Source organism: Miniopterus schreibersii (genome assembly GCF_964146895.1).
Source record: "Miniopterus schreibersii genome assembly, chromosome: 19".
Taxonomy (NCBI): Eukaryota; Metazoa; Chordata; class Mammalia; order Chiroptera; family Miniopteridae; genus Miniopterus; species Miniopterus schreibersii.
In genome coordinates, this window is record NC_138119.1 from 14,990,670 (window position 1) to 15,017,356 (window position 26,687).

At 33.8% G+C, this 26,687-nt stretch overlaps 1 protein-coding gene across 2 annotated transcripts in view; it reads right to left on the reverse strand.

Moving 5' to 3' along the window:
* KIFAP3 (kinesin associated protein 3) overlaps positions 1-26,687 on the reverse strand; it is a 100,466-nt gene that overhangs the window by 16,423 nt on the left and 57,356 nt on the right. For both annotated transcript variants that reach the window (XM_081120428.1, XM_081120429.1), the window contains exons 17-19: positions 26,490-26,575; positions 15,875-16,064; positions 10,113-10,212 (exon numbers count right to left, since the gene is read on the reverse strand). In XM_081120428.1, the coding sequence (XP_080976554.1) occupies positions 10,113-10,212; positions 15,875-16,064; positions 26,490-26,575 (376 nt within the window). The remainder of the gene's footprint in view (positions 1-10,112; positions 10,213-15,874; positions 16,065-26,489; positions 26,576-26,687) is intronic.

The window sequence follows — 26,687 nt, forward strand, 5'->3', positions numbered from 1 at the left end:
AAATAATGAGATTTTATTTTACTTCAGCATGAAGATGTTTAATGATGTATAAAATAGTTTCCTTAAGTGTGATTTTAAATTTTCTTTGATTTATTTTACAAATATTTATAATACTTCCAGTATGAATACAGCCCCATTTGATATGATGGTTCAATGGATGCTTTAACAATGTAATTTTAACTTAAGAATAGCTCTTATAATGTAGAGACCAAGTTTTTTGAAATCCTTTAAATTCCATTAAATACTACGGAATCTTTAATCAAAAGTTAAAAATAATGTTCTGGCTTATTAAATAAACACTAAGTGCAAATTTATGTTGAAACTGAACATGCAACATAATCAAAGAGCTACCAAACTAGTTTATTTGAAGAGAAAGAACGGCCTGGCCTTTCAGAAGCACTAAAGTATAGACTCACTTGGAGTCTTAATGGTGGTACACATGCATGTGCCCCGACCCCCCTCACCCACCTCCTCAACACATGCACACCTTTCTCCTCTGTTTGTTAACATTCTAAATCTTTCTCCCAGGTTTGGCCTTGCAACCACTTACTTGATAAAGTAGGTCACTTAAAAATAAAGAAAGCCCAATAAAATGAATTACAAAGCCGACAAGATTAAACTGATTGCACCGTTTTCATACATTGTAGCTGAAATTCTGCAAATATGCAGTTGGCTATGGTTTGGCATTTAACAGCATGTGATCAGTAAGGAGGAGGAAATTTTATTCTCATTAACTGTTGCAGATTTACTGCAGTGAAAAAGAGCTATGTAACCCGAGATGTGACAGTACAGAAAGATCAAAGCCATGGACTGGAAACTAAATAAACCCTCTGGCTACTTCCTGCAAGGAAAATTCACTTTGGCAATGTAAAACAGAGCCCAGTTAAAAACTACTCTGTTTTATGAGCTGTCATAGCAGCTCAAGTGGTTTGGAACGGCTGAGTTTAGAACATTTTATTTCCTTGTTTTTGTCTTAGATATTTCTGTAAGCAGTTTTATAGACCCCTTCCCCCCCCGCCCCGCCTTTTTAACACAATAACAAAAAAAGAAGAGAAACTCTTTTCTTTTGGCTGAAACTGAGAAGGTTAACTGCTAAACTTATTAAAGCAGGCAGATCTTCATGTGCACATTCCTTTCTCATTTACTATAGTTTAATATTTTGCTCTTAGATTTATTTGGCAATACATTTGCTTTAATAATTCATCAGCAATCTGTATAATTCCTATTCAAAATAAGTGCAAATCAGTTTACAGAGCCCACGTGGCTCATATCCGAGGGGTGAGCTATTGGTAATAGCACATCTGGAAGGACTATAGAGAATATGGGAATTAATTAATATTACATTTAAAATCCCATAGGTTCTTGGTTTCATCTGTTTTTTCAAAAAATATTTAAGAAAAAATATTTGGCTTAACATTTCTAACATAAAATTTTAAAAATTGTTCATAAATACTTAAATCACATTGTTAAGTCAATCAAAACACAGACAGGCTAGAATAAATCAACCTTAAATTAGAAAATATTCCTGAGTTTAGGAGTAAGCTCAGTATCATTGAATCCAGACTTAAATGAAACAAAAGATGACATGCTCTCTTTTCCTTTCTCTCTTATTTTCTTGGATGGGTGGTGGTGCTTATCAATCAAATTGCTTATAATTTTGTTCTTATCATTAGAATGTGACTAAGCAAGCCTTTATAATGACAATTTCCATACCATTCCCTTAAAAAAAACCAAAAAAACCTCATAATTGTTTTGAAAATAAGAGCATTCCATAGCTCAAATATGTTATAAAAGCAGTCATCTTTGCTGAAGGACTTTCTATTTTCTTCCCATTTAAATTTACAACTAATTTTTATATATCTGCACAGCCAACAAAAATGCAATTAATACATATAAAAATGTATGAACTTTAACACTAGATAATCACTCCTAAACGGTGGTGATATAATTAACTTCTCAGTCACGACTGGATTAACTCCCACGCCATTTCTTCTAGTACAAAGCTACACTGCAATTGATGTGTTAACATTTTATAGGATCTAGTCATATTCAGATTACTTTTTTATTTATAGACTCAGTTATGCTGAATTTCTTCTCCTAAATAAAGTCCTAAGAAAGTGACAATACATTCTATTTTAAATCTGGTTTTCTCTGGGAGCACCTTTGGACTTATTATACAGCTAATGTGTAAGTCCCCCCAAACTGCTCAGATCACCAGACCAAAGATTAACACAAATTTCATGAGGGCAGTTCTGTTGTCAACTTTTCTTCCTTTTAAATTTCAAAGGAAAGTAAATCACTTAAAATATTTTTCCAAGCCAGTAGTATAATTTCCCTAGGATAAAACATCTTCCCAAGTTTCCAGAATTCTAAGCCTTGATTTTTGACTTCTATTTCTATATTTCAGTAAAGTTTACAATTTGCTAATGCTGATGTGTGATAATCTAATAAAATTTGGCCTTAAAAGTTATAGGCCCAATTTGCTAATAAAACCTAATTCAATTCTCCTTGGGAAATGCAAATCATTAGTGTCCAAGCAGAGAACCAAATTTCTTTGCCTTTTCAAGCCTAGAAAGAACTTGTCTCTATAAAAAACAAATAAGACTAATATATAAGGATTCATTTATAGGCACAAAACAATAGCATCCTGTATATAAACACGAACACTGGTTAGTTAGCCAAACAAAGGACTTGCCCTTCAGACGGAGATTATCCCACTCATTTCATTCTCATTTGTTTATACAAATGGGTTAACCTGCAGAGGACTTTATGACCTAACCACTTAGGACTGGTCTCATGGTAGTGAACTAATAATTAAGGTGTTAATACATTTGTAGCAACCTTCCTCTATTCTGAAGCACCAATTTGCAATAAACCATGTCAAATGTACTAAGGCAAAATAGGTAAACAACATGTCATACAATGAAACCTACATATCTTACCCTGGACTGTAGTAACATTTGTTCTAAAACTTTCTAAGCACAGTTCACTGTGAGACGAGACGAAGACAACGGATTGGCATTTGGAGGCAGTAATGGTGTAATCCTAAGAGTGCTGGCTCTCACCAAGCTTAAAGGCTTCACTGTTTAGTAACTTCTGGTTTGGGGCTTGTCCCTTAAAAATCCCTTAGACTTAATTTCTCTATTTGTTAAAATAGGGACAATACTACTACTCTTTGCCTTATCTACCTCACACACCTGCTGGTGATCAAATGAAACACATGATGATGTAAATGCTAGCTAAATGCAAGTTATTAGTCTTTCTATACTTACATTTAGACGCCAAAAAAGCCTTAAACATTGTATTCTTTCAAACTTTTAGAAGGTTCCTAAGACATTTTCTGAAGTAATAAAAAAAGAACTGGCAGAATTGCTATGGGAGTATTTAGAAAGAAAATGTGATTTGATATAAGGATTATGTTAGAACAAGAGTCTCAGCGTGAAAACCACTGGTTTGATTTTCTAGTTAGAACTGTGTTTATGGCTCTGCCATTCTTGTTCTGTTTTCACCATCCCACGAGTTTGGGAGTAAAATGGCCACTTCTTACCTCAGATATAATTTTCCCTGTCATATAGTACTATTTCTTATGAATGGTTATATCACTTCACGAAACTGTACCACTCATTTCTGATTGGTTAATACAGATGAAAGTGGGAAGAACTTAAAACTGTTTCTATTGATTATACCTTCGTATAGCACTTATAACTGAACTTGAAATACATGCTTTACTTAAAACAATGCCATGTGGATAACCAAATATAGTTGTAATAAAAATGTGCAGAGATTTGGGTATTTTCAGATCAAGTAATATATTCTGCGACTTTAAAAAGTAAACAGAATACTGTCATGTTACTCAACCCTGCTGTTTCTATAAAGAGGTTATAGAACACTCTATGTGTTTTAATCATGGTTTAACAAAATTCCACTGAAACAGAGAAGCAACTCTTGCAAATCTCCCAAACCAAATACAGTCGAGAACAAGCATTAGGGAACCTATGCAAATCAAGAACTAAGAGGAAATAAAATGTCTAACAGTGCCTTGCATAAGTGTTCAGTAAGTTTTTTTTTTTTTTTAATTTTATATATTGTTTGATAATAGACTTGACTTAAAAAAATATATTTACATGTTAAGATTTAATAAAAAATCTGTTGTCATAATGTTTTCATACATTCAAATGAATATAAATGGAATGACTAAATGTTCCAAACATACTGTGGACTTTCACTACTGGAATTACAGATATGGCAGCGATATACTCAATTTTACATTATCAAAATATCATAGGTGAATAATGTTTTTTTCATCAAAAAATAATTTTCAATAAGAAAGCAGCAAACTATAAAGTGTCTGTGGTCAACTCTTAAAAAAGTGAAGAATTTTATGTTAAGTGAAGATCTGTTGCTAAATGTATCTATTTGTGCCTATTTTGACTTTCATACTGACTTAAATCAGAACACTGATATAATATAATCTAACACGTGGACAAAATCATGTGGCATAAAAGTAGGTGCTGAAAATAATGTTTATTCCACAATTAGGTAAGTGTACCTCACTACACTCAATGGTTCTGTTTTCTTGACATACATTCATTTATTTGTTTATGCAGGATTTATCTTTGGTTACTTCATAAGGATAAAGTCTTAGAAATGAAGTTATAGACTGAAAGGAAGTGAACAATTTAAGGTTCCTGTTCTCTGTTACCAAATACATCCCACAACGATTTCATCCATTTAAATGCCTTCAGGAGGTGATCAGAATACCTCTTTGCTTCAATACATGGGTATTAGCATTAAAAAATCCTTGGCAATTGATAGACAAAATGGAATTTGGATGCTTTATTTTGTAACCACTGTGTCTGGAAAAATTATGGAAGTTAAGAGGTGTTTTTTTTTTAAAGGTTTCATGAAGCATGTTCTCTATTGAGAAAAATAAAAGACATTAATAAGTAACAAAAAGGCGATGTTTATTTTGATAAAAATTTAATAATACACTAAATAAAGCAGTGTTTTAGTTAATGATTATCTTTAAAAGATTTCATAAGTATTTGCCAATACATTTAGTTCTTACAATACTGAGGAACAAATGCTTGGTCTCAATTTCTTTCAAAGGAAATATTTCCTGAAGGTCCTTTTCACTTTTTTTGGATCCTTTAATATAACGCCTGTACTACTGCCACAGTGATAAAGGTCACTAAAACTTAAACTGTTAGAACAAATGGGAGAGTTTGGGTTATCCATTAAAAATGGATAAAGGACTTATCAAAGAAGGGACTTTATAGGCATATTTACTTTCAATATAAAAGAAATTTTGGATTGGCCAAATTAAGGGTTGTAACAAAGAACAATTTCATTTCTTTTTTGCGTAATTGTTTTGAAATAATCTCATCGAATGGAGTTCTAGAAATAATATGTAGTTTGTAAACACTACACAATGCGTTTTAGACAGGGAATATATGATTTTGAGGTGCTTCTCTCAAGTGAAAAAACTAAGTAAATAGCTGAGTATAATCAAGGTGCCTAATAGCTACAGAAATGTCTGGTTTTTACAGGTGGAGTCCTTGTCTTAGGTAAAATTATACATTTAAAAATTTGAATGAAAGATTATTTCTTATATATTAAGGAAATACGTAATTTGTTACATCTATTCAGCATGATTTTTAAAAGTAAAACTAACATTTCAACTGATTTAATGTTTGAAAAAAATAGAGTGAACAAAATTAAAAGGTGCGTATTTGTAATATATAATTCATATAATGCACAGAAAAGGTCATGCCAACGTATTCTGAGAAAAAAGGAAGAAGAAACAGGCTGACAGACACAGAAAAATGAAAGTATAAGAATCAGAGGGCTCAGATAACGACACATCTAGTTCATTCCAGGCTCTAGTGAAATGGTCAGTGAATGACATCACTGTGGCAACTACAAAGAAGAACTCCAGGCCCTCCCTCTGAAAAACACTGTTCAAAGCCCCAAGGAAACCTAAGCAGCCTCTGTAATTTTTTTCCAGTTTATGAAAATTGGATTCCTATAAAAGAAAAATGGACCATTTTTACTGCAACAAAAACTGATTTGTAAAAGCTGGAAGCAGTTTAAAAATACTCAACATGAGGTTCTTGTTAGTCTTGAAAAGTAAGAGTTATAATAAAAACGGTCCAAAAATATGGTATGGATGCATGGTAAAAAGGGGGAGAAAAGCTAGCCTTACTCCTATTATTTTTAATTAGCTTCAATAGCAAGTTCCACTTCACTTTTAACACCAGTTCAGATTTGGGGAGGGGAAGATTTACATCTGACCTCTGGGATTGGCAACTCTATAGCTAATGCCTTGGAGCCCTAATGTATTTTGCATTACCTCTAAATGTCGGGAAATTCTGGCGCCCAGAGGTTCAGGCTGATAGTGACGCATGTCTAAAACCCAGGATTCGCAGTCCAACTGCCACATCTATTTTAGCAGACATCCAGTCTCCCGTGTAGAGTGGGATAGATGAGTTTCCAATTTTCAGCATTTCCATTTACACTGCCTTGCTGTGTTACAAAGACACAGGCCTCCGGGCTAAAATGGGCCCCTGACTGGGGCTGTAAGGAAAGGACGAATGTGAACTGCTCTCTAAGTCTGGCTTGGTTTCCTCATTTTATCAGATACGTCCTATTACTAAATCTTGCCATTTTAGGAAGAAAGTGAAGGGTTTTTCTTTAAACAATTAAAAAAAAAACTCTTAGGAAAATTAGAAATTTATTCTTTACCTTGCAGGAAGTTGGGATCATCTATTTGACCTGAACACCATGACACTGATATGTTAAAACCCGCAAAGACTGAAAAGCCATAAATACTGTCTAAAGAGCGCGTCACCTGTCACTGCCATATTATTTCATGTTAAAATTAAAACAATGATAATGATTAAAAATTCACATTTTATACATTAATTTTTTTATTATTCTTTTTTCAGATAACTTGACAGTGCTTACCTATTAAAGATATATGAAAAGAAAGAGGGAAAGAATTTTTAAGTCATTTGGACAATTTCCCTATTTAAAAAACAACTTAAAATATATAACACTTCCTCTTTTTAAAAGTATTTAAATATCAGCTTTTTCAATATTCAAAATTCAACCAAGACATTCTTCATAACTAACCCAAGTTCTTCATGTTGCCATTAAGTCAGCTTGTTCCGTCTCCACAGTGAAAGTGAAGACAAGAGTTCAACATCCTGCTTATAGTTCTTAAGAAACACTCCTATTTGCTTAAAATCAGTTAAAATAAAAATTTTCCAAAGAAGTATTTTAAGTCAATGTTGTTTGCTCTAATAGGCTTTAAATTTACCTATTGGATATCAGAAGCTGAAAGGTAGCCATTAGTTTAAAATTTCACATCTGGGACATTTTGTGGCAAAATTTTCATGCCAAAATATGTGAATAATTATGTAGCAATTTAAAATACTTAAATCTTTACAGAATTAAAAAATAAGCCAGATAAGATCTATGGTTTGTTACTATCAAAGAAGAGCACAGAAATCCTATTAGAAGAGAACCCTAACCAATCAAAAACGACTGAATAAAAGCCAGAGTAAACGATCCCAGAGGAGGAAATGCAGACAGAACCACCAAGTCTGGGCTAGGCTTCTCTGCATCTCCGCTGATCCAACTGAGAGTCCCTTCTTATTTGATCTATTACCTACAAAAGAACCCTAAGGAAATTCATTGTAAATTATTTCTCCTGGAAATAAAAAAAGAAAACGATACAGTTATGTGATTTAAGGCCTGAAAAATTACAAAGGACAAGAGATGAAAGACTTAACTTTCTCAGGGGAAGTTCTTTTTAAAGGGCAAACAATTCTCAAATCAAAATGATTATAATATATAAGTATATCACTCTTGATTTGAAAATAGTCTATAGTACGTTTTATTAACTAATCCTTTAAGCCAACATTACTGTGATGTGCCTTTTATGATACAAAAGACACTATTTAAATATTTTTACCTTTGTAAAGGAACTGAAGGTACAAAGGTAAGAGAGTTTTCCCAGTCATTTTTAAAGAGTTACTAACAGAATTAAGAAATAAAACCCTGAAATCTTTGGATGGAGTGCATAACAGTCACTGAGTACAGTTGTCGCTCAAATGGCTTATTGTTTTATAAAATAACTATTTTTGAAAACCAGAAATGAGAAATTTTGCTGAACTGAGCTCGTAAGTCCATTGTTTTGTATATTCAATTTTAATGAAAATGCTCAGGTTCGTAAAAATCACATAATTATATAAAAAATGAAAGCAAGTCTTTCTCGAATAAGTAATGAATAAATCAGTATTGTCTGCTTTCTTTAGATTGGCGATTGGCAGTATCTGAAGGAGGTACAAAAATGCTTTCTTCACAGCGAAACATAAATGGTAGAATAATTAACCTTGTAAATGCCATCAGCAAAATCTTCCATATAAATATTAGGATTATAAACCCAAATGATTTCTTCCTTTTCCAATTATGTTTTAGAAAACATTTGTGCAGGGAATTGTCCCACGATGGGAGTATAGTAGTTATAATGATTAAACAGAGCCTCTATTTAAATAATTATAGCTAATATAGACAGAAACATCAGAAGTAATCAAAAGCCATATGCTTTCTGGTATGTAACCATGTTTAACTTTTATTTCCTAAGGCAAGGAGTTTCTTACCATGATAATCCAGTACACTAATAAAACTATTTCTAAAGTGCTATTATTTACTTAAAGTCCACTACAGAATACTGAACTACATATAACATATCGCATTTCATGTAATACAACATTTTCCACCATGCTTTAAAACTTTGAGTCCTGACCATCAAAATGAGTTGTGAAACTAATATAGTGGGTTGCAATGTGCATTTCAAAAATAAAATAATAGAATAAAACAGAATGTCATTGTGTATTATAGATAGTAACAGTAATTGCTGTTTTAAGAAATTTTTGTTCTACATTATATACAGGTGTATACATATAGATAAAAAAATGTGTATGTGTGCACTGGGTTGCAATATGAAAGGAATTTCTTAATGGGGTTGTGGTAAAAAAAAAAACACACCAAAAGCTCAGAGGTCACCATAGTATGCTATGTTTCCTTCCAAATTAGGCATCATGTTTGAAAGAACATAAGTTATGGAGACATATAGACCAGATTTCAAATTACTTCCTGTAATATCCTATAGTGTGAGTTGGTTACTTAAATTATTAGAGCCTTGATTTCTTCATCTGTAAAATGGCTATAACAATACTTGCCTTAAAACATTGCTGGGAAGGTTAAAATAAATATGATGAGTATTTGTAGAATAGATTATATACAACAGATGATTAATAATGGCTGTAATACTGTTGGATCAAATGGCTTATTATAAGTCATCAATAAGAGTTATAAAATATTAGTCATAATTGTATTCTTTCAATTAAAAAATGCATAAACACATCTTCCAAAAAGAAAATAGTTCATGTTAATGAAAAGTGCCATTTTATAAGAAGAAATTAAATAAATAATTTAAAGAAAAAATAGTCTTAATGGCAAATAAGACTACAGCTATTCATTTGAGACTAATTTAATGTGAAATTTCAACGATCAGCCTAAATTCAAATATTATGCCTCCAGGAATGATATGAAGGAGAAAATACTGTTTATACATTCTGGTAAAATTTTATAATTGTAGAACAATGCTGATATGTCAGATTTCTTTTCCTTTAAATATTTTATTTGCATGCCATTCAAGGAGGAAAAGTTTTTAATCAAAGCATTAACTTGCTAAGACAGTGTTGTCTGAATAATTGTTAAAGTACACGTATTGTGTTCTTTATTTTATTTTATAGGCTTTGGAAAACAATCTGGGTTCATAAATTTGACAAAAGTACTGTCTTTTTCAATAGAAAACCTGGATTTTCCAAAGTGATGAAGCATATATGTTTTTCAGATCTGTGATTTCAATTTTTTTGCATAGAAAATGTGGCTTCATAAATTAATTTAAAATCAAGCAAGCATAATCTTGAAAATATTAAGTATTTTTTCCTCTTTAACGAAAAAAGAAAAATGAGAAATGATAAGAATTCTAGCTTTTAAATACAAGGGAAACATATATTAGATTTGGAAAGATTGTTTACCTGCCAGGAAATGAATGCTGCCCAACTATATCTCCATTTTGAAGGTGATAATCATTGAAGAAATCTGGACTTAGGGCTCCTTCAGAGGTAATTAATCCATCTAGAAAAAAGGAAAATGGTAACTAGTAAAACAGACTTGTAGGGACTAAAAAAGGAAACTATTCTATCAAGCAACACAACAGAAAATAACCCGCATATTTAACCTGGAAAGAAAGATGTTAGCATGACATGCTCTCCTCTTGCGAGTGTGAACAGAAGACTACATATGTGTGCTCCTTTACAACAATCCAGCACAACGCTCAAACGTTTACTGAGCATCTACCATGTGGCAGTACTATATTAGTACAGACCTTGAGTAAGACCACCTCTGCCTTCAGGGTGCTCACAATGACAAAAGAGAAAGGGGTGAGGCAAGGTAGGGAGGGACAGATAGTAGGATGGTCCAGGCCGAGGAAATAGAATGAGTGAAGGAGACATTCAATAGCATGGTGTCAGCAAAGTGCAAAACTTTAGTATGTCCCACATTTTATACCCACACAGCTTCATTTGCGTAACATGATTAGGGAATTAGATATTTCAAATAAGTGAATTTCTAAATAAGCAATGCTTGACAAACCTTAAAACACAAACACACAAACTTGGGTTAGAAATCTTTGTAAATATATTTTACACACCCTGTTTTTTTAAAAAGTGTACAGAACATATTTAAGTGGTTCTTGACGACTCAATCCTCATTATAAGCATCAGTTATTATACAGCAGTCCCTAGGTGGTCAGGTACATTTGACTACTTACACTAACTGGCTCTATACCACTATGCTTTCTGAGTTCTTTTCCGTTGACTATAAAGTGCTTCTTTTCCTAAATCCAGGTCTGTATTATTACTTCTTATTGATTTTCGAATAACACTATTTTCTTATTTGCTCCATCTAAGAATCCAGATAACCTATTTTTGATAGAATTTTGAACAAGTTAAGAATAATATGAGGAAAAAAAGATCTAATTTATATTTGTTACTATGCATAGAACAAATATAAATGTATTTTAAGATATGGCTTTTGTAATAACTACTTGGAAAGTTCTGAAGCCTTTTAAAGTTTCCTAGTTTGAAAGTATTCTGGGTTGTTAGGTAACCTCTAGATACATATTGGCTAGGTCACACTCACAACTCTCTTTATAAATTTGGGATATGGTAAGTAAATTACTCAGTCACCAGATGACTATTTTACACCTACCATATGCATAATAATGCTTTCCTTAGTCCTGTGGTCAATACAAAAATTACAAAACCTAATTTCTGTTTTCAAGGATCTTACATTAAGTGAAATAAATGACAAACACTTAAGATGCAATTAAATAATATAGTTCACTAATAAATGATACACAACAGGAATGGTATATGTACCAAATGAGAGCTGGAGACAGAAATGCTGCAGCGAGACTGCCGTGTCCACAGGGCTTAGAGAATTCTACTTGGGGAGAGAGGGAGGCAGAAGTGTAACTGATTTGAGTCTTGAAATATATGTAAGCATTAATGACAAGATCTGTTTCAGGAGTAAGGATATTAAAAATCAAGTAAATGGAAAAAAATAATAGAGTTGGCAAATGAATAAGTGAGGTGACTTGTGTTTCCATCAGACTCCTGTACTACTCACTTGGTACATGTATCCATAAAGACTTACATTATTACTTAATTGTTGAATTGTTAATGAATACCTTTGTTATCTGTCTTATTACTTTAGTAAATTTAAAATACTTAAGAGGTAGCTTAAAAGTGTCTAATATAATATATTTAGACCAGTTTCTATGTTCTCTAAAAGTTAAAGATTCCATAAATAGAAGACCAGCTAAACAAAAAAAAAGTAAAAAAAAGAAAAGAAATTGTGGGAAATGTCAAGATACCACAGAGAGTTGAGCAGCTAAAAAAAATTAAATTTATATGAATCTAACACTTTGTGAAAGTGTGGCTAAAATTAATAAGGTTAAGGCCACAAAAATCAACAAGCTCCTCTGTTAAATTAAAACCAAATAATTGAGGATCAGAGTTTAAGAAATCTGCCAACTTCAGAGGAACGAAGCTAAGTAAAATGCCAAAATAAAATGTATGCCACAGTTTGAAAATGAAGACAAAGATATTCAGCATGCCAGTAGAAGCAGAGATTCTACATTCGTATAAATACAACTAAATAACAAGATACCTGAATTATATTTTAAAAGTTTTTACATGAAATGTGACCTAGTGAAGTGAGCCAGGTTAGGAAGAAATTAAATAGAAAACTCTTGTCAAATTCACAACATTGTCATTTTGATTCAGAGCTCCTGTCATCTTCAAAGGGAAAAATGGGGAGAAAAGGAGAAATGGAACACAGAGCAGACTACAAACTGGGAGCTCATCAAGCAGATCAAACTAAATATTTTTCAGTTTAAAGATTCAGCCAGAAGTTTTATAAACCCAGAATACAACTAGTTTAACATTATAATAGGCCTGATATTATGTAAGTAAAACAGAGAAAATTTATACTTCTGACCTTGTTTTTTAATACTTCTAGGACACTGCAATTCACTCTGTGAACCACAGCTTCTACAGTGCACTTAATGGCTTGACAAAAGCTAGGCAACTCTGACATGTGAGCAATCTTTCTTCACTAGAATTTATTTATAACTTAATAAAGTTAAATTATACCTTAAATTAAACCCTCCACTCAAGCACCCCAACTTCTTCGGAACTATCTGTTTCTCAGCATTCTGAATCCAAAAGTAATTGTTTTCTACAAATACTACAGGGGAATAATTTATTCTTGATGACAAACTCCAGATAAATCTACAAGTGTCCTTCTCAGGCCTTGTTGCTTCAAAGGTAGCAACAAGGAACCGGAGAATTTCTTGTCCCATTTAAATAACCAGAGAACAAACAGAAGACAGGTGACATATACCAGAGCACGTTGTAAGCTGCAGAGCATTATTTACATTTAGGTTATTAAATTATATGAGGTCTTTATACCATGTTACATACAACACACCTTTCTGTGGTGTTCTGAGTAAACATGGTAAATATGGTTATGACTAAAAGGGGTAGGTACTAGAATGAGGGTGAAATCAAAGGAAATTGGTCAGCACAGGTAATTTATCAGCCTTCTGATTTCTGAGTCAGTTAAAAAACTGGAGTATACACATTGTGAACAAAAGAAAAAAATACAAAAACATTACCTTCTTATACACTGTTACTGAAATAAACTTTATTTTTTAAAGTCAAATGAAAACGTAATATTGGACTCTTTGGTGAACTAGTTAAAAGTGAAATTGTGGTTGCGTGGGAGAAAACATATCAATAATGGAGAAAAAGAAGTGACTAAAATCGACGAATTATGACTTACTTGGCTGCCTCTGATAAGACACATTGCAGAAACACATACGTAAATGCAAACTACAGTATTACAATGATTCTGAGGCAGAAGCAAACCATTTTAAGATTCGTATTCCAGAAATATATTTACATGTCAAATGCTAGGAGTAAGATTCACCACAGTTGATGAACAGCAACAAAAAGGTAAAAAGTGATTTAGAAGTGTGCAGTAGCAGTACAGTTTCACTATGAGCCATAATATGCTTCCTCTGTGGGTAAAAGTTCTAAAGCAAACAGCGTAATTTTCATGACAGAAAAGGAAGTTAATCAGTGGTTACAATCATAATAATTTTAGACTCTAAGGAAAAAATACCGTAACTAAAGGAAATGCCAGATTCCTATTTCATATGACAATACTAAGATCCTTTAAAAAAAAATAAAAGCAAGAGAGAAACAGATACATTGGGACATATTTAACAGTTTGAATATATAGAAGGCAATACTAATGACTAACAAGTAGCAAATGATATTTCATTTAAAGTAAAAGATAAGACTCAGGGAATTATGGACCACTTAACTTAACCTCTGTGGCTAAAAAGCTACCAAACCTGCTTTTATTGGAAGAAGCCTAAAGTTTCATGGAAACCCAGGGACTTAAATAAGATGGCTTTCAAATCTGTAGTATTACAAATTTCTCTGAAGTTTCTGAAGATACAACTGCACACAATAAGAGACAAAAGGCTGGCGTTATCCGGATTTCCATGACACACATCAGAGAGATACCACAGAGACTGATTTAGTAGATGAACTACTCATGGAGAATGAACTAGGTAAAATAATTAATAAACTAAAAAACAGATGGCTCGATATATAGAACTATATCTTTAAATTCACAGCAATGTAATCTCCACTGTCAAATGTCCACCATATCATCAGGCTACAGGTATTAAAAAACCACCATGAGTATAACAAATGATAATATTTCAACCCCTCAAACGCTTAAATTTATTTATTTTTCCATCAGTGGTAGCTGTTTCTAAATTTTGATATATAAAAATATATTTAATTTAGATTTTTACAAAAGCCTAAGTAGTAAATTTTAATTATAAAATATCTTACATAAAAATGTTTATGATTTTCATTTAAGAGGTTAATTTAAATAAATTAATTTTGGAAATATGCTTTAACTTTTTAGAAATATGTTTTAAAATTATAATTGTATTAAAACAACAAAGTTGAATACTGTGCTGGTTAAAAGTTTTACTCAGTTTTGAAAACTGTGATTCACACTGAAAAGTAGCTATCAATCTTCAAAGCAAGAAATCTGATTCCAAGAAATTCTGATTTCTATTAACAAAAATTCATATCATATATATTTTACATCATTTTACTTCATGAATATCTGAATATGTAAGGAACAGCTGCTTGCCATTACAGAATGAAGAAATTTTGGTTGGTTGAAATTAATGATCTACACCATCTGGTTTGAAACACAAAGCAGTATTTCATAACTACTGTAAAGTTCAGTTAGGAAGAAATCTATTTAATTTTCAAAGTAAAGTATCAACTTTCCAGGATTCAAATATCTATATCAAATATAAAAAAATGCAGTGTTTATGGGCAATTTGCACAATCCACAATTATGAAAACACATGAATCACTACATAGTAGGAAAAAAGTGAGCCATTAATTCAAATATAATTACTTTCATGCTTTTTATTTCTAATCTGCTACAGATCTTAATTAGAAATCCTTTCCTTCCACTCCTCAACTAAATGGCTTCAATGAAGCAATATTAATAGTGGCAACTGTGAAACACACTAAAAGCCAAAATATGCAAAAACTTACCAATCTTTGTGCCAAACTCATCCCTGGAAAAAGGCAGTATGGCAGAATCAGCAAGGTTATAACATGTAAGATTTACCTTGAAACAGCAGAGTTTAGAGGGAAAACACTATTGCTACGAAGGGCCTACATCATCCCAACCAGTAACCAGAGTTTACTACTTCAAAACTAAAGCAAAACCATGGCAAAATTAGACTGTTAAAATGAAATACAGGGGAAACCAAATATAAGTTAGTAAGGGATACATTTAAAAAAGAAAAATAAATATTACATTTTCAAACAGAAGTCAGAAATCTTGAAGATGTCATTTTAAGTTATATATTCTAGAATGTACTCAATTAAGAGCAATTAATTTTCCTGGCCACAGCCTCTTTTTAATGGAGATCACATAATACAAAAGGAATGATTCTGGAAAAAATAACAGTGAGCTAATAGGTTTGCTTGGTGTGTACTGATGTTACGTCTGAAATCATGAGTAGGAGACATTTATATACTAAGAGAAGTGCTTACAAAGCTTGGGAATGAGCAAAGTTGGCAGATCAAACTAGCTTGCAGACAACTGGTTACCATCTTACCTGAGCTATAGAAAAGGTCAGGTCTTTCGAGAATATCTCCTTCATGGATGTAAGGCTCAATTCGATCATCACCATACAAGTACTGCTCACTCTCATCCATCTGACGACTCTCGACCATCTCCAGCCACTGAGAGTTATGCCAGCGGAATTTTTCACTTTGGATTTTCTTAGCCCATTCTTCATCATATTCCTGTTGAAAACAGAGTCAACTATTACTCCTTAAGCTTCTGAAGGAACTCCCCTGGCACTCAGACAACAGTACTTTTATCTCATGAGAATCTGGGTGGTCTTCATTTGGGTCAGAGGAAACACTTAAAATACCTGTTCATAATTATTTTATATAATAGTCAATAAAAATCAAATACATATATTAAAGACATCTCTGTTTGCATTACCAGTTGCTAATGGCAATGGCAAAAACTGGAAAAGCTTAAATTTCACAAATTCTTTATCATGAGACCTTAGGTAAGGAATCAGACCTCAGCTTCCAAAGAGTTTTGTGGCTATAATTATTTGTGGCACTAATGACAGGTGGGGATGCATTAACATTACATCTTTTGCTATGTCTTTTTGTGTAGATAACACTTTTCAGCAGGAAAAAAAAGCGCTACTAAAGTATTTCTCCTAACTACTGAAATGGTTACTATGGAAAACAAAATAATGTTATATTATTTAGTCATAATTATGTCTTTATATGTCTATCTCCTGTTTCAGCCATGAATTCCTAAGGCGCAAGATGGCCTTGTTAACTGCTGTATCTGATAGCTGTTCACAGAGAACATCGTGCTGAATGTTTTGAAGGACAAAAGGTAAGTTATTATAAACTACAGCTGAACTTATCTAGCTTCCAACTCTTCCCACAGGTTATGGCTACTTCTGACTAATGTATTCACTTAACAGTACCACAGATGGCACAGATGAAAAAAAAGGCTTCAGGTATTTCTTATCCTAATCTTAGGGTTCTCAGTTTCAAATTCCTCTGTCACATCTTTCACAGTTTTGTTTATAGTTATCTAAAAAGGAGTGGGAAAATGCCAGCTAACAGTACCGTCCTCCAATAATCAACACGATTATGATAACTAAGAGGTGGACCAAATATACATTTTAGTCAAATAGCTGAGCAATTTTCATCCAAAGCTGAGGCTCAAGTCAAAAACTGTCATCACAGAATGAATTTCTGGGATGTAAGAATAAGTCTGAAATTTTATAATAAAGGTAATTGTTATTATCTTGTTAATAATTTACCTGTTAAATTTTAAAAGTTTCACAGTATCATTAAATCTCTTAGTGGTGTCAGCTTTCAGACTGTGTGTTCTAACTGTACATCTCTGAAACTATACAGATGCTCCTGTTCAACTGAGGTTGGTGGAGGCAGGAGATATTGGGCTATGGTACTTGCTAATGGCAATTCTGCCACTGAATTATTAAGCTTTCCTTCTTTCTAATAGTTATCTATTATCCTTATTAGTTGTCAATCTATGTCCAAATATAATTATATAAAATTAAATAATATAAAAGTAGAGCTATAATAAACATTATTACATTTTACTTTAAAAATAATAAACATTTATTAATTCAACTGTTATAATTTTAATATTTAAATCACTGAAGATTTTTTACTTGAAGTTATATTTTCAATGCTAACCTATATTTGAAATTGACAATTTAGATATCAACAATATATCCTAAATCCAAATTCTACTTCTTGTTGGCATGGTTACAGCAATTAGATACAATCATTTAAACAATCATCCAACCATTGATCACAGAAATTGCTCTGATAAAATGAGAAAATGCAGGTAAAGTATTTAGAAAACCTATAAACCTATATTGAAAACACTTAATGTTCACCTTACTGTTTAAGTAACTGAAGTAACAGCCCTCTAAGTTAGGTACTATGAGAAAATGAGGCCCAGAACACTGAGGTAATCTTTCGCAGCAGTGTGGAAACGGCAATTAAACAGAGTAAATGAACACTTGGCAGGGTCACTGTAGACGGATTCTTCAGTGAATGTGTATAATGAATGACCTCCAAGGTCAACTTTCAGCTCTCAGATTCTATGAAGGGGTCGAATTGTTGACCAAGCAATGATATGGGAGGAAGTAGCTTCTGGTCTGGTAAGTATATTGCGCACTGTATTCTCAATCATGTTCTCTCTGACCTGGCCACACATGGGAGGGTGTTTGGAAAAAAGGGAGTTGAAAAAATAATAGCACCGAGATGTTGTTACAAGTAGTTTCATTGGCTACAGATTTTAGTGGATCACTTTATTCCAAAATGAAATAAAATACTGTGGTGCTAATTATGCACAATGGGCACTGTGATTAGCTTTAAAATAATTTAGCCCAAATGCTAAATATAACTTTGAACCTCTTTGAAGTGTATGACTTCAAAAGTACAGTATATTTTTTGGTTCCACATGTGGCATAGTGTATGTGCTCATAGTTAGCTGCAAAAACTATGATTGTCATATTAATTTAAGAATGATCACATATACACTTATAGAAGACAAGGATTAATTTATTGTCCATTAAAATAAAGAATTTAATGCATAAAAAAAAGAAAAATGATATTTTGGGCAAGAAATTCTTCATTCTAACTGTTGTTTTTTTCCTAAAAGATAAGTTAGTTATAAGTCACCAAAACTTCCAGGATATGCCTTATAAACCAGAAATCCTATTAAATAAATCTACATTAAATACTGGATGGAACTAATTTAAGTGGTATTGTTTCTTTTATGAATACTAGCTTGTCTCACTTGGCAAAAGGTATAAAACTAACTTTTCATTTTGGTAGAAGAATTTAAAATCTGATGATCTGAATGAAGAAGTATTCAAGAAAGATGATAGAAAAACATATGATTTGACTGTTTTATTACAATTTAAGTTCAAGCATATGGATTCTTAGTGTAAGAACAGGAGTTAAGATCCAGTTAAGTGCCCTGGATGGTGTGGCTCAGTGGCAAAGTGTCACCTGAGCACTTCATTCCCCAGCCATGAAGGCGGGTGAGGAAGACAATCAATCGATGTGTCTCTCTCACAGCGATGTTTCTCTCTCTCTTTCCCTGTCTCTCTCTCTCTCTGTCTCTCCTCCCATCCCCATTCCCTTCCACTCTCCCTCTAAAAAAAATAATCAATGGAAAAAATATCCTCAGGTGACGATAAACAAAACAACAAAACAAACCAGTCAAATGCCCAAAGCTTATAAAATACAGGGTTTGCTATTCTATTAAGAGTAAAACTTGCCTCTTTACCAATAACTGCAATATCACAGAGGCAGGTATAACTTAAAAAATAAATTCTTAAACCACATATTCATAAAGTGGAGAAAGTAATGCTCTGCACAGACACACACAAAAAATCACGCTTATTCTAGGAGTTATCATCTCACACCCTTCTCATAAGGTTTTACTACTGTAATAATAAAACATATTTAATAAATGTAGAAATGTGTAACAAAGATATTGTTTTCTTCACAAATAGCCCTTCAAATTAAGCCTCTGATCGCCTTTCAAGCTTACAGTAATGTTGTTATTAATGAGCCTAAACATGCATGCCTGAGTTTTTAAGTAGAGACTACCCAGACTCCATTACAGAGATCCAACACGCAAACCCAAATATCCATGAGCATCCCTGGCTAACTTCTGACACGAAAGCTTGACTTGTCAGTGTCCTGGGCACAGACCTACCACCAAATGCAGTGAGACTACCCCCAATACTAATATGAATTCCTTTCGAGTTTTGTCTTCTTCCTTTTATCCATTTATGACTGAATGAACCCACAGGCCCAGGACATCTCTTATTATAAGGCGAAAAAGTTCGAGTAGCAATGATACAGAATGTACTGTCATTTTCCTTATTAAAAGTAACTCTATTCTGCTTTTAAATGTTTTGTATAGTAAAGCCCTGGATCTGATTCTCTGTGACTAACAAGGTTAACACATGCATTGCTGTTTACAGGATGCCACAATGAAAACATACGGCTGTCTCTTCAGCTTTTCGGACACAAAACAAAATGAAACAAACAAATGAAAAACCCAGCTTCTCCTTCAAGAAACATGAGACAGCATATGCTATTCTATACCAAGCTGTGGGGTCATTTAGGATATAGAAAATTATGTTTTGCAAAAGATCAAACAATGGTTCCTGATTCTGGCTATAATGACTCCACTACAATGACAAGTGGAGTTTTCACAAGAGGTGACTTTGAGATTTAATACATATGTATGGCTTGTTGGTACAGAGCACAGCGAAGATAACAGCAAAAACCTTGACCAGGCAGTATTGAGACCTTAAAGTCTCAAGCAGCTATACCATGACTTTTTAAAAAACATTTGGAGTATTTCAGTATTGAAAGTTGAAAATTATAAGAAAAAATACCCACAGTCCCTTTACCTAGATAGAACCACAATGAAAAAGAACCAGTTTTCAATGACTTCAGCTCCAGTACTAACAGCTAACTTTGGAAAATATTTTAAAACATATGTATTTTAAATTCAGAGGCTAAGTATCAAACATTATTAAGGTATACTTGTGCCATAAAACTTTGCTCTACCTTGTGATAATACAGCCTCAGGTATTCGAGTGTTTACCAAATATAGAATCTTGGAATGAAGCACGTTTGTTCTGAGAACACAAAATTCGCTTACATAATTCATTTCTTCTTTCCTTAGTAGTAAACACTGGTTAGAGTGAAATGAGATAGTATTGTTTTGCTCGCTTTTGATCTTTATGCTTCTGAAACACTAATTTTTATGTTCCAGGTTTCTTGAAAATAAAATATTTTAGTTAACGGCTGCTGAGTGTCTATTCAGCAAGTATAGTTAATAGGCTAGGACTGTGGCTCCTAGAGTTTTAGACTTTAAGAAAGGTTCAAAAGCAAATGTTGGAGACTGACATTAAATGTAAATCAACTGCTACCTACTATTATAATTTTAGAAAAGAAAGGTCATTTTAACACTAAAAATGTAAGCAAGACAATCTGAAAATAGATAAAATAGACATATATTTTCCAAAGACAAAACATGCTAACAATCTTACATTTGCAGCTCCTCCCAGCTGTGGTCTCTGCTTGCCTCTCCCTCACACACACACACCTTTGTTTTGTTTCTTTCTCTTCCACCTCAGTTAAACGCAGCCGAGGCTTTACCCTACTCCAATGGCCAGCATTCTGGAATCCCAGGCCTCAGCCAGCTTCTATGATAATCTTCAATGAGCAAAGTTTAGTAGCCATGGCAATGCCATAGTTTCTTTGTGCCTCAGAGTCTGAATTAATGTATATTAATATGGCATGGTCTAATGCAAAGAACACTGGGTTGGGAGTTAGGAGACCTGCGTTCTGGTTCCGGCTCTGATACTAAGAGAAGTATCTAACCTTCTAAAGGTATTTTAATATCTTTTGTCTCAGATTCTTCATTTCTAAAATGAAACAAATCTAAGATTTACTCAAGTTCCATTCTATAAACAAAAGTCTATGATTAATACAATTACTTCATAAAGCTGTTGAAATCATTATCCCCCACAACCAAAGAATACTGGCAGTATAAGTTTATTTTACAAAGGTAAATGGCAGCTCTAAATGAATATCTGGTGTCAAAAATTTAATGAATTCAACATTTGTCAATCACATCTATCCCTCAAACCCTTCTGCTCCAAATCTCTACTTCGCTCTTCCATCATTACCCCTTGCTATCGGGAAGTAACTATGGAAATTAAGGGATGTCAGAGTTAAGTCACAGCTAAGACATATAACAATCTGTCAAGCCATTGTGGAAATACTCTAAAAATATACAGGATGTCCCCCCAAAATGTATACGCACACTTTGAATAATGGTAAAGGCAGTGTTTATTAAAATACACTTCAGCCTGGCTGGGTGTGGCTCAGCAGTTGAGTATTGACCTAGGATCCATGTGATTGGGGTTCGATTCCCGGTCAGGGCACATGCCCGGTTGCGGGCTTGATCAATGACTCTCTCATCATTGATGTTTCTGTCTCTCTCTCTCCCTCTCCTTTCCTCTCTCTGAAATCAACAAAAAGATATATTTTAAAAAAAAAATACACTTCATTTTCAGAATTGAGCTACCAACTGTTACATTGTGTATACATTTTTGGGGGACACTTGTAGTTTATTTCCTCATTTTTGAAATGCTTCTTTTCACAAGGAGTGCACCCTGATAGCCTCACTTTGAGACTTGAGTTTGTCTAATATTTAAAGGTGCACACACAATGTCTTTTATTTTCTCCTCAGCTCCTGACATTATGATCGTAAGCGCTCAGTTTCCATAAATTCTAAAGTGTCATGAAAAACTTATGGTTTGACTTTCTATGGAATGTGCCATCTTTTTTGAAGTCCTATATCGTTGTGTTTACTACTTAACCCCTGAAACAGTACGAAGCCTTAGCCAGCCTATTATCAGAGCCTGTTCACTATCAGGAAAACTGTCACTGGCTTCCGTCACACCTTGTATCTGATTAACACAGTACAGGATAACACAGAGCTACACAGATCTGCTCTGTGTCCTAGAACTCCTGATGGAAAACAGACTTTCCTTCTCCTTTAATGTGGCAGCCCCTAAGTGAGAATGTAATATGGTTTATTTAATACAATTCTTCATACTAAATTAAAGCAGATCTAGAGTAATTTAGTTGCTCATTAAGGTTAAGTTAGTAGCTGCTAAAAAGATGCCTTTTCTATCTAAGAAATGACTTCGCCCAATGATATTATACAACATGCATATGTAGATACACATAATTAAACATGTACATAACAGAGATGCTGACTTTAATGCACATACTGCCTATTTTGCAATAGTACTGTCCTAAGTGCTGCCCTTTAGTCTTGACTGTGGCATTTCCTAACCAGACCTCACAGTCGAATTATCTCTTCAATCTCTGTTTAAAGCACTGAGGGGGCTCATTTGTGTAATATCACTTTAAATATCATGTCCAGTCAGACCACAAAGGAAAAGATAGAACTACATAAAATGTAGTTAAGCAAGAAATCATGACTTTTATCTTTCATATTATGCTTGCAGCCTTTTCAATCCAACTGTTGCCAATTAAAAAAACAATAAAGTAACATGCATAGGACTGGCAGGGATACACACACATTCATATACTACACACATATACATACACATATATACAATACATAGTAGGTCCTCACTTAAATTTGTCAATATGTTCTGTGACTTTAAGTGAAATGACATACTAAACCAATTGTACTGTAGGCTAATGGATATAAACAAAAGTTAAGTTCCTAGGGCATCTCCTCAATATTATAAATGACTTTAACGAAATGACATTATTCAAGGATCTGGTCTGTGTGTGTGTGTGTGTGTGTGTGTGTGTGTGTATGTGTGTGTGTGAATATGTAAATTCTAAAAAGCTGGAAAAAAATACCTTAAATGTCTGCCTTTCAGGTTTACGCAATGTAAAAATGAACTCTAAAAGAAGGCTAACCAAACTTATCTCACTAAACCCAATTTGACTGTTTGGAACTGAGACATAAAAGTCAAACTTACAAATCTGAGAAATGAGAATTTACCAAGACTGTGAAACAAGGAATAATGAACTTCAACTACTCTAGAAAGAACATCTTAGAAGCTTCTGTCAACTTAGAAATCTGCTCTATGTTTATAACCAACCTGCAAGTCAATTAACAGTGACTATCGTCTACTAATCTTACCCAATTCCTACCCACTCACTGCTTTTGAAAGCCTGTCCTGAAATAATCTGACCTAATGCTAACCCTCTTCCTACCCCTAGGAAACTTCCTCTATAACTTCCCTCTTAAAGATGTATGAGGCATTTTTAAAGTGCTCTCCCTTGCTGGCAATATTATTAATAAACTCAGCTTTTCTGTCTGACACAGGCTTTCCTTCTAATTTTTGGAGACCATAACAATTGAGGTCTCAGAGGTCACATGTAAACCTACATTAGTTTATCTCAATACATCAGTCTTATTAAATATGATTTTGTCTACCCTGGAATGAAGATAGAACCTTGTTTTCCAAGTTTAAAATACTGGGGCTAGCTATTAATTCCAGATTGTTGAAATACACACAATCTGCCCATGATCAGAGTTCCTAAAAGAAAAAGGGCTGCCATTAAAAATGTTAGCAATACAAACTTGTATTGGTACCAAATCACATGGGCCTATGGCTGACTACAGACAACAGACATCAATCTTTCCTAGAGAACTTGGTACATTCCTTTTCCTGTAAACATCCTGTAGCCATAATGTGCCATTGGTATGGAACATGGATGGGCAGGGCCATGTAGTCATACTGCTCCTGGAAGGCCAGCTCACGTCTAGACGATGGGACCCTAGTGATCTCTAGAATCCAGATGGTAAACCTGTACATTCTAGGGACTTTATGTTGGGGAGTTTTGTAGTCCTAGTGTATACCTTAGTAGGTAAATAGTATGTGTTTTATAAACATGTATCACATGTATGAAAACCCAGTAAAGTCAGGGGAGGAATTTCCTTGGCAATTGGAAGAATTTATGTGGTTCTCAAATACTTCAAAGTTGAAGCACTGAAGGGTAAAGGTCTGTCTGGGTTTTAGAAGCTCAGTCTGTAGAGAGGGTTCTGCTCTTCCCTTCAAGATTCCCAAAGCTTGGAAGAGAAAAGGCAACGGTCAACTGCCACAGAATCCCCTTTGCAGACCAAGAAGCTACTAGGCTCCTCTCTCCTTGCCTCCTTGCTCCTCTTGGCACCTACCCCATTCTCTGCCTCCTGAAACTACATTTAAGGCCTAGTCAGACAGGTGACAACTTGCTGATGAGGCCACAGAGACCGCATCACCAAATATGTAATACTCCATGGTGCAAAGGCTACTACCACCACACATTTGTTTCAGTTCACCAATCCAGGGCTTGGGCCCAAATACATTAAACAATCATCACTAATGTAATATTTCCATAATTTTGGGGACAAGTACTTTATTGCAGAAGGCATTATTTCCTTAATGCTTGTAAGGCATCTAATTTTTCTTAGTACTATTCCATGCTGTCCTGTCTTGAGTGAAAAAGAAGTTTGTTTTCTTAAAAATAAGTTGCCTTAAGCTGTGAATATTCTCATTCTCTCTTTTTGGGGGGGATTTTTTATTAGTATAGGACATAGTCAATCTGAGATACTAGGAAATAAAAATCTAGAAGTTAAAAGAGTCTGAAGAGATCTCATCCACTTCCATCCTAGGCAGTTGGTTATTGGGTTTTTGCTGATCTAACTGGACAGAGACTTAACATTCTCCCCTGACAGCCTATTTCTAGTGTTTCATCATCATTGCTGTGCCTAATCAAAGTTTCCCCTGTTTCAAATTAAGTCAATTTCCTCTTTTTTTACTCTTGAAAAAGATTCAGGACAAGCAAATAGCACCCTGAGTCATGATCAGTAATAGAGTCTGGGCTCAAAGAACCTAAGACTGGCAGCTATGTCCCAAGTGGCCCGAGAAGCTGTCTTTTTACTGATGTGTTAAAATACCCACTCCTCAAATTTCTCCCAAATAAGGAGGTCCAGCAAGCTAGGAGTGTAACTGTGGTCTGAGGCTAGCTGATAAATTGAGTCCAAACCCAATAAGGCACCACAGTTCAGAACTCAGCTAAGTGAACAGATGAGGTACTTCTGTACTGGAAAAGGCAGCTCCCTCTTTATGACACTGTCCAACCCCAGACCTTTCAACTAATTGCCCCATTCAGTTAACTGTCTTGACATGAAGTTTTAAAATGCAAATTCAGCCATTTGCAGGATAACCTTAAACTATACATAGTAATATGTCTGGTTAAAATATATATTCCAAATAACTTCTCACAGTTAAAATCCAAACAGTGAACAGACAATCTTCCCATACCATTTTAAAAATTAAAATGAACAGAAAATAATATAATTATCTGTACTAAAAAAAGGGAAATACTGATCCAGAGATTTAATTCTACACATAAATTTAACTAGGTCTGAGTTTTGGTCTGGTTTGAAAAGAGCATATTGAGTGACCATCATGCAATAGATGCTTCACATACATCTCTGAGAATTGAAAAAATAGTTGATATATTTATTAAAAAAATTAATGGCTAAACTGCAAAGTGACTGTGTTTAGTTCTGGCAGAAATTGCCATCAATTCCCCTGCTCCTACACAATAATTTCTCTGAAAAACAAGTGATTCTGAGATGACATGTAGAACATACCTAAAACTCTAAATCTATATAAAACCTCTTTATGTAAGAAGCTTATACTTAAAAGTTAAGAGCCCTGGCCGGTGTGGCTCAGTTGGTTGAATGTCATCCTGTGCACCAAAAGGTCACCAGTTCGATTCCCAGTCAGGGCACAAGGCCAGGTTTCTGGTTTGGTCTCCAGAAAGGGGGTGTGCTGGAGGCAACCAACTAATGTTTCTCTCTCTCCCTCTCCTTCTCCTTCCTCTCTCTCTCTCATCAATAAAAACATATTTAAAAAAAGAGCCAAAAGTCTTAATAATGTTTTAAAAATGAATTTTTTATCAGTGTAAATTCTGAGCTTTACCAAAAGACAAATTTGTCTTTACATTGAATGCAATGTCCTAAATAGGTGTACAATGTCTTTTCTCCCCAAATGTGTGGAAAGATAAATTACTTACCGCTATAATATCTAATGTATTGTCACAGACCTTTCGGATTTCATTATTTTTATCATGCATCAGATCTATGAGATATGCTGGAGCCTCTGAATAAAGTGGTTAAAGACACAAATGACATTTGAGATTGAGGCTATTAAACCTATTGGAAAATCCCACATTTCTCTAAATTCAAATGACAACTTGAAATTTAACTGCAAA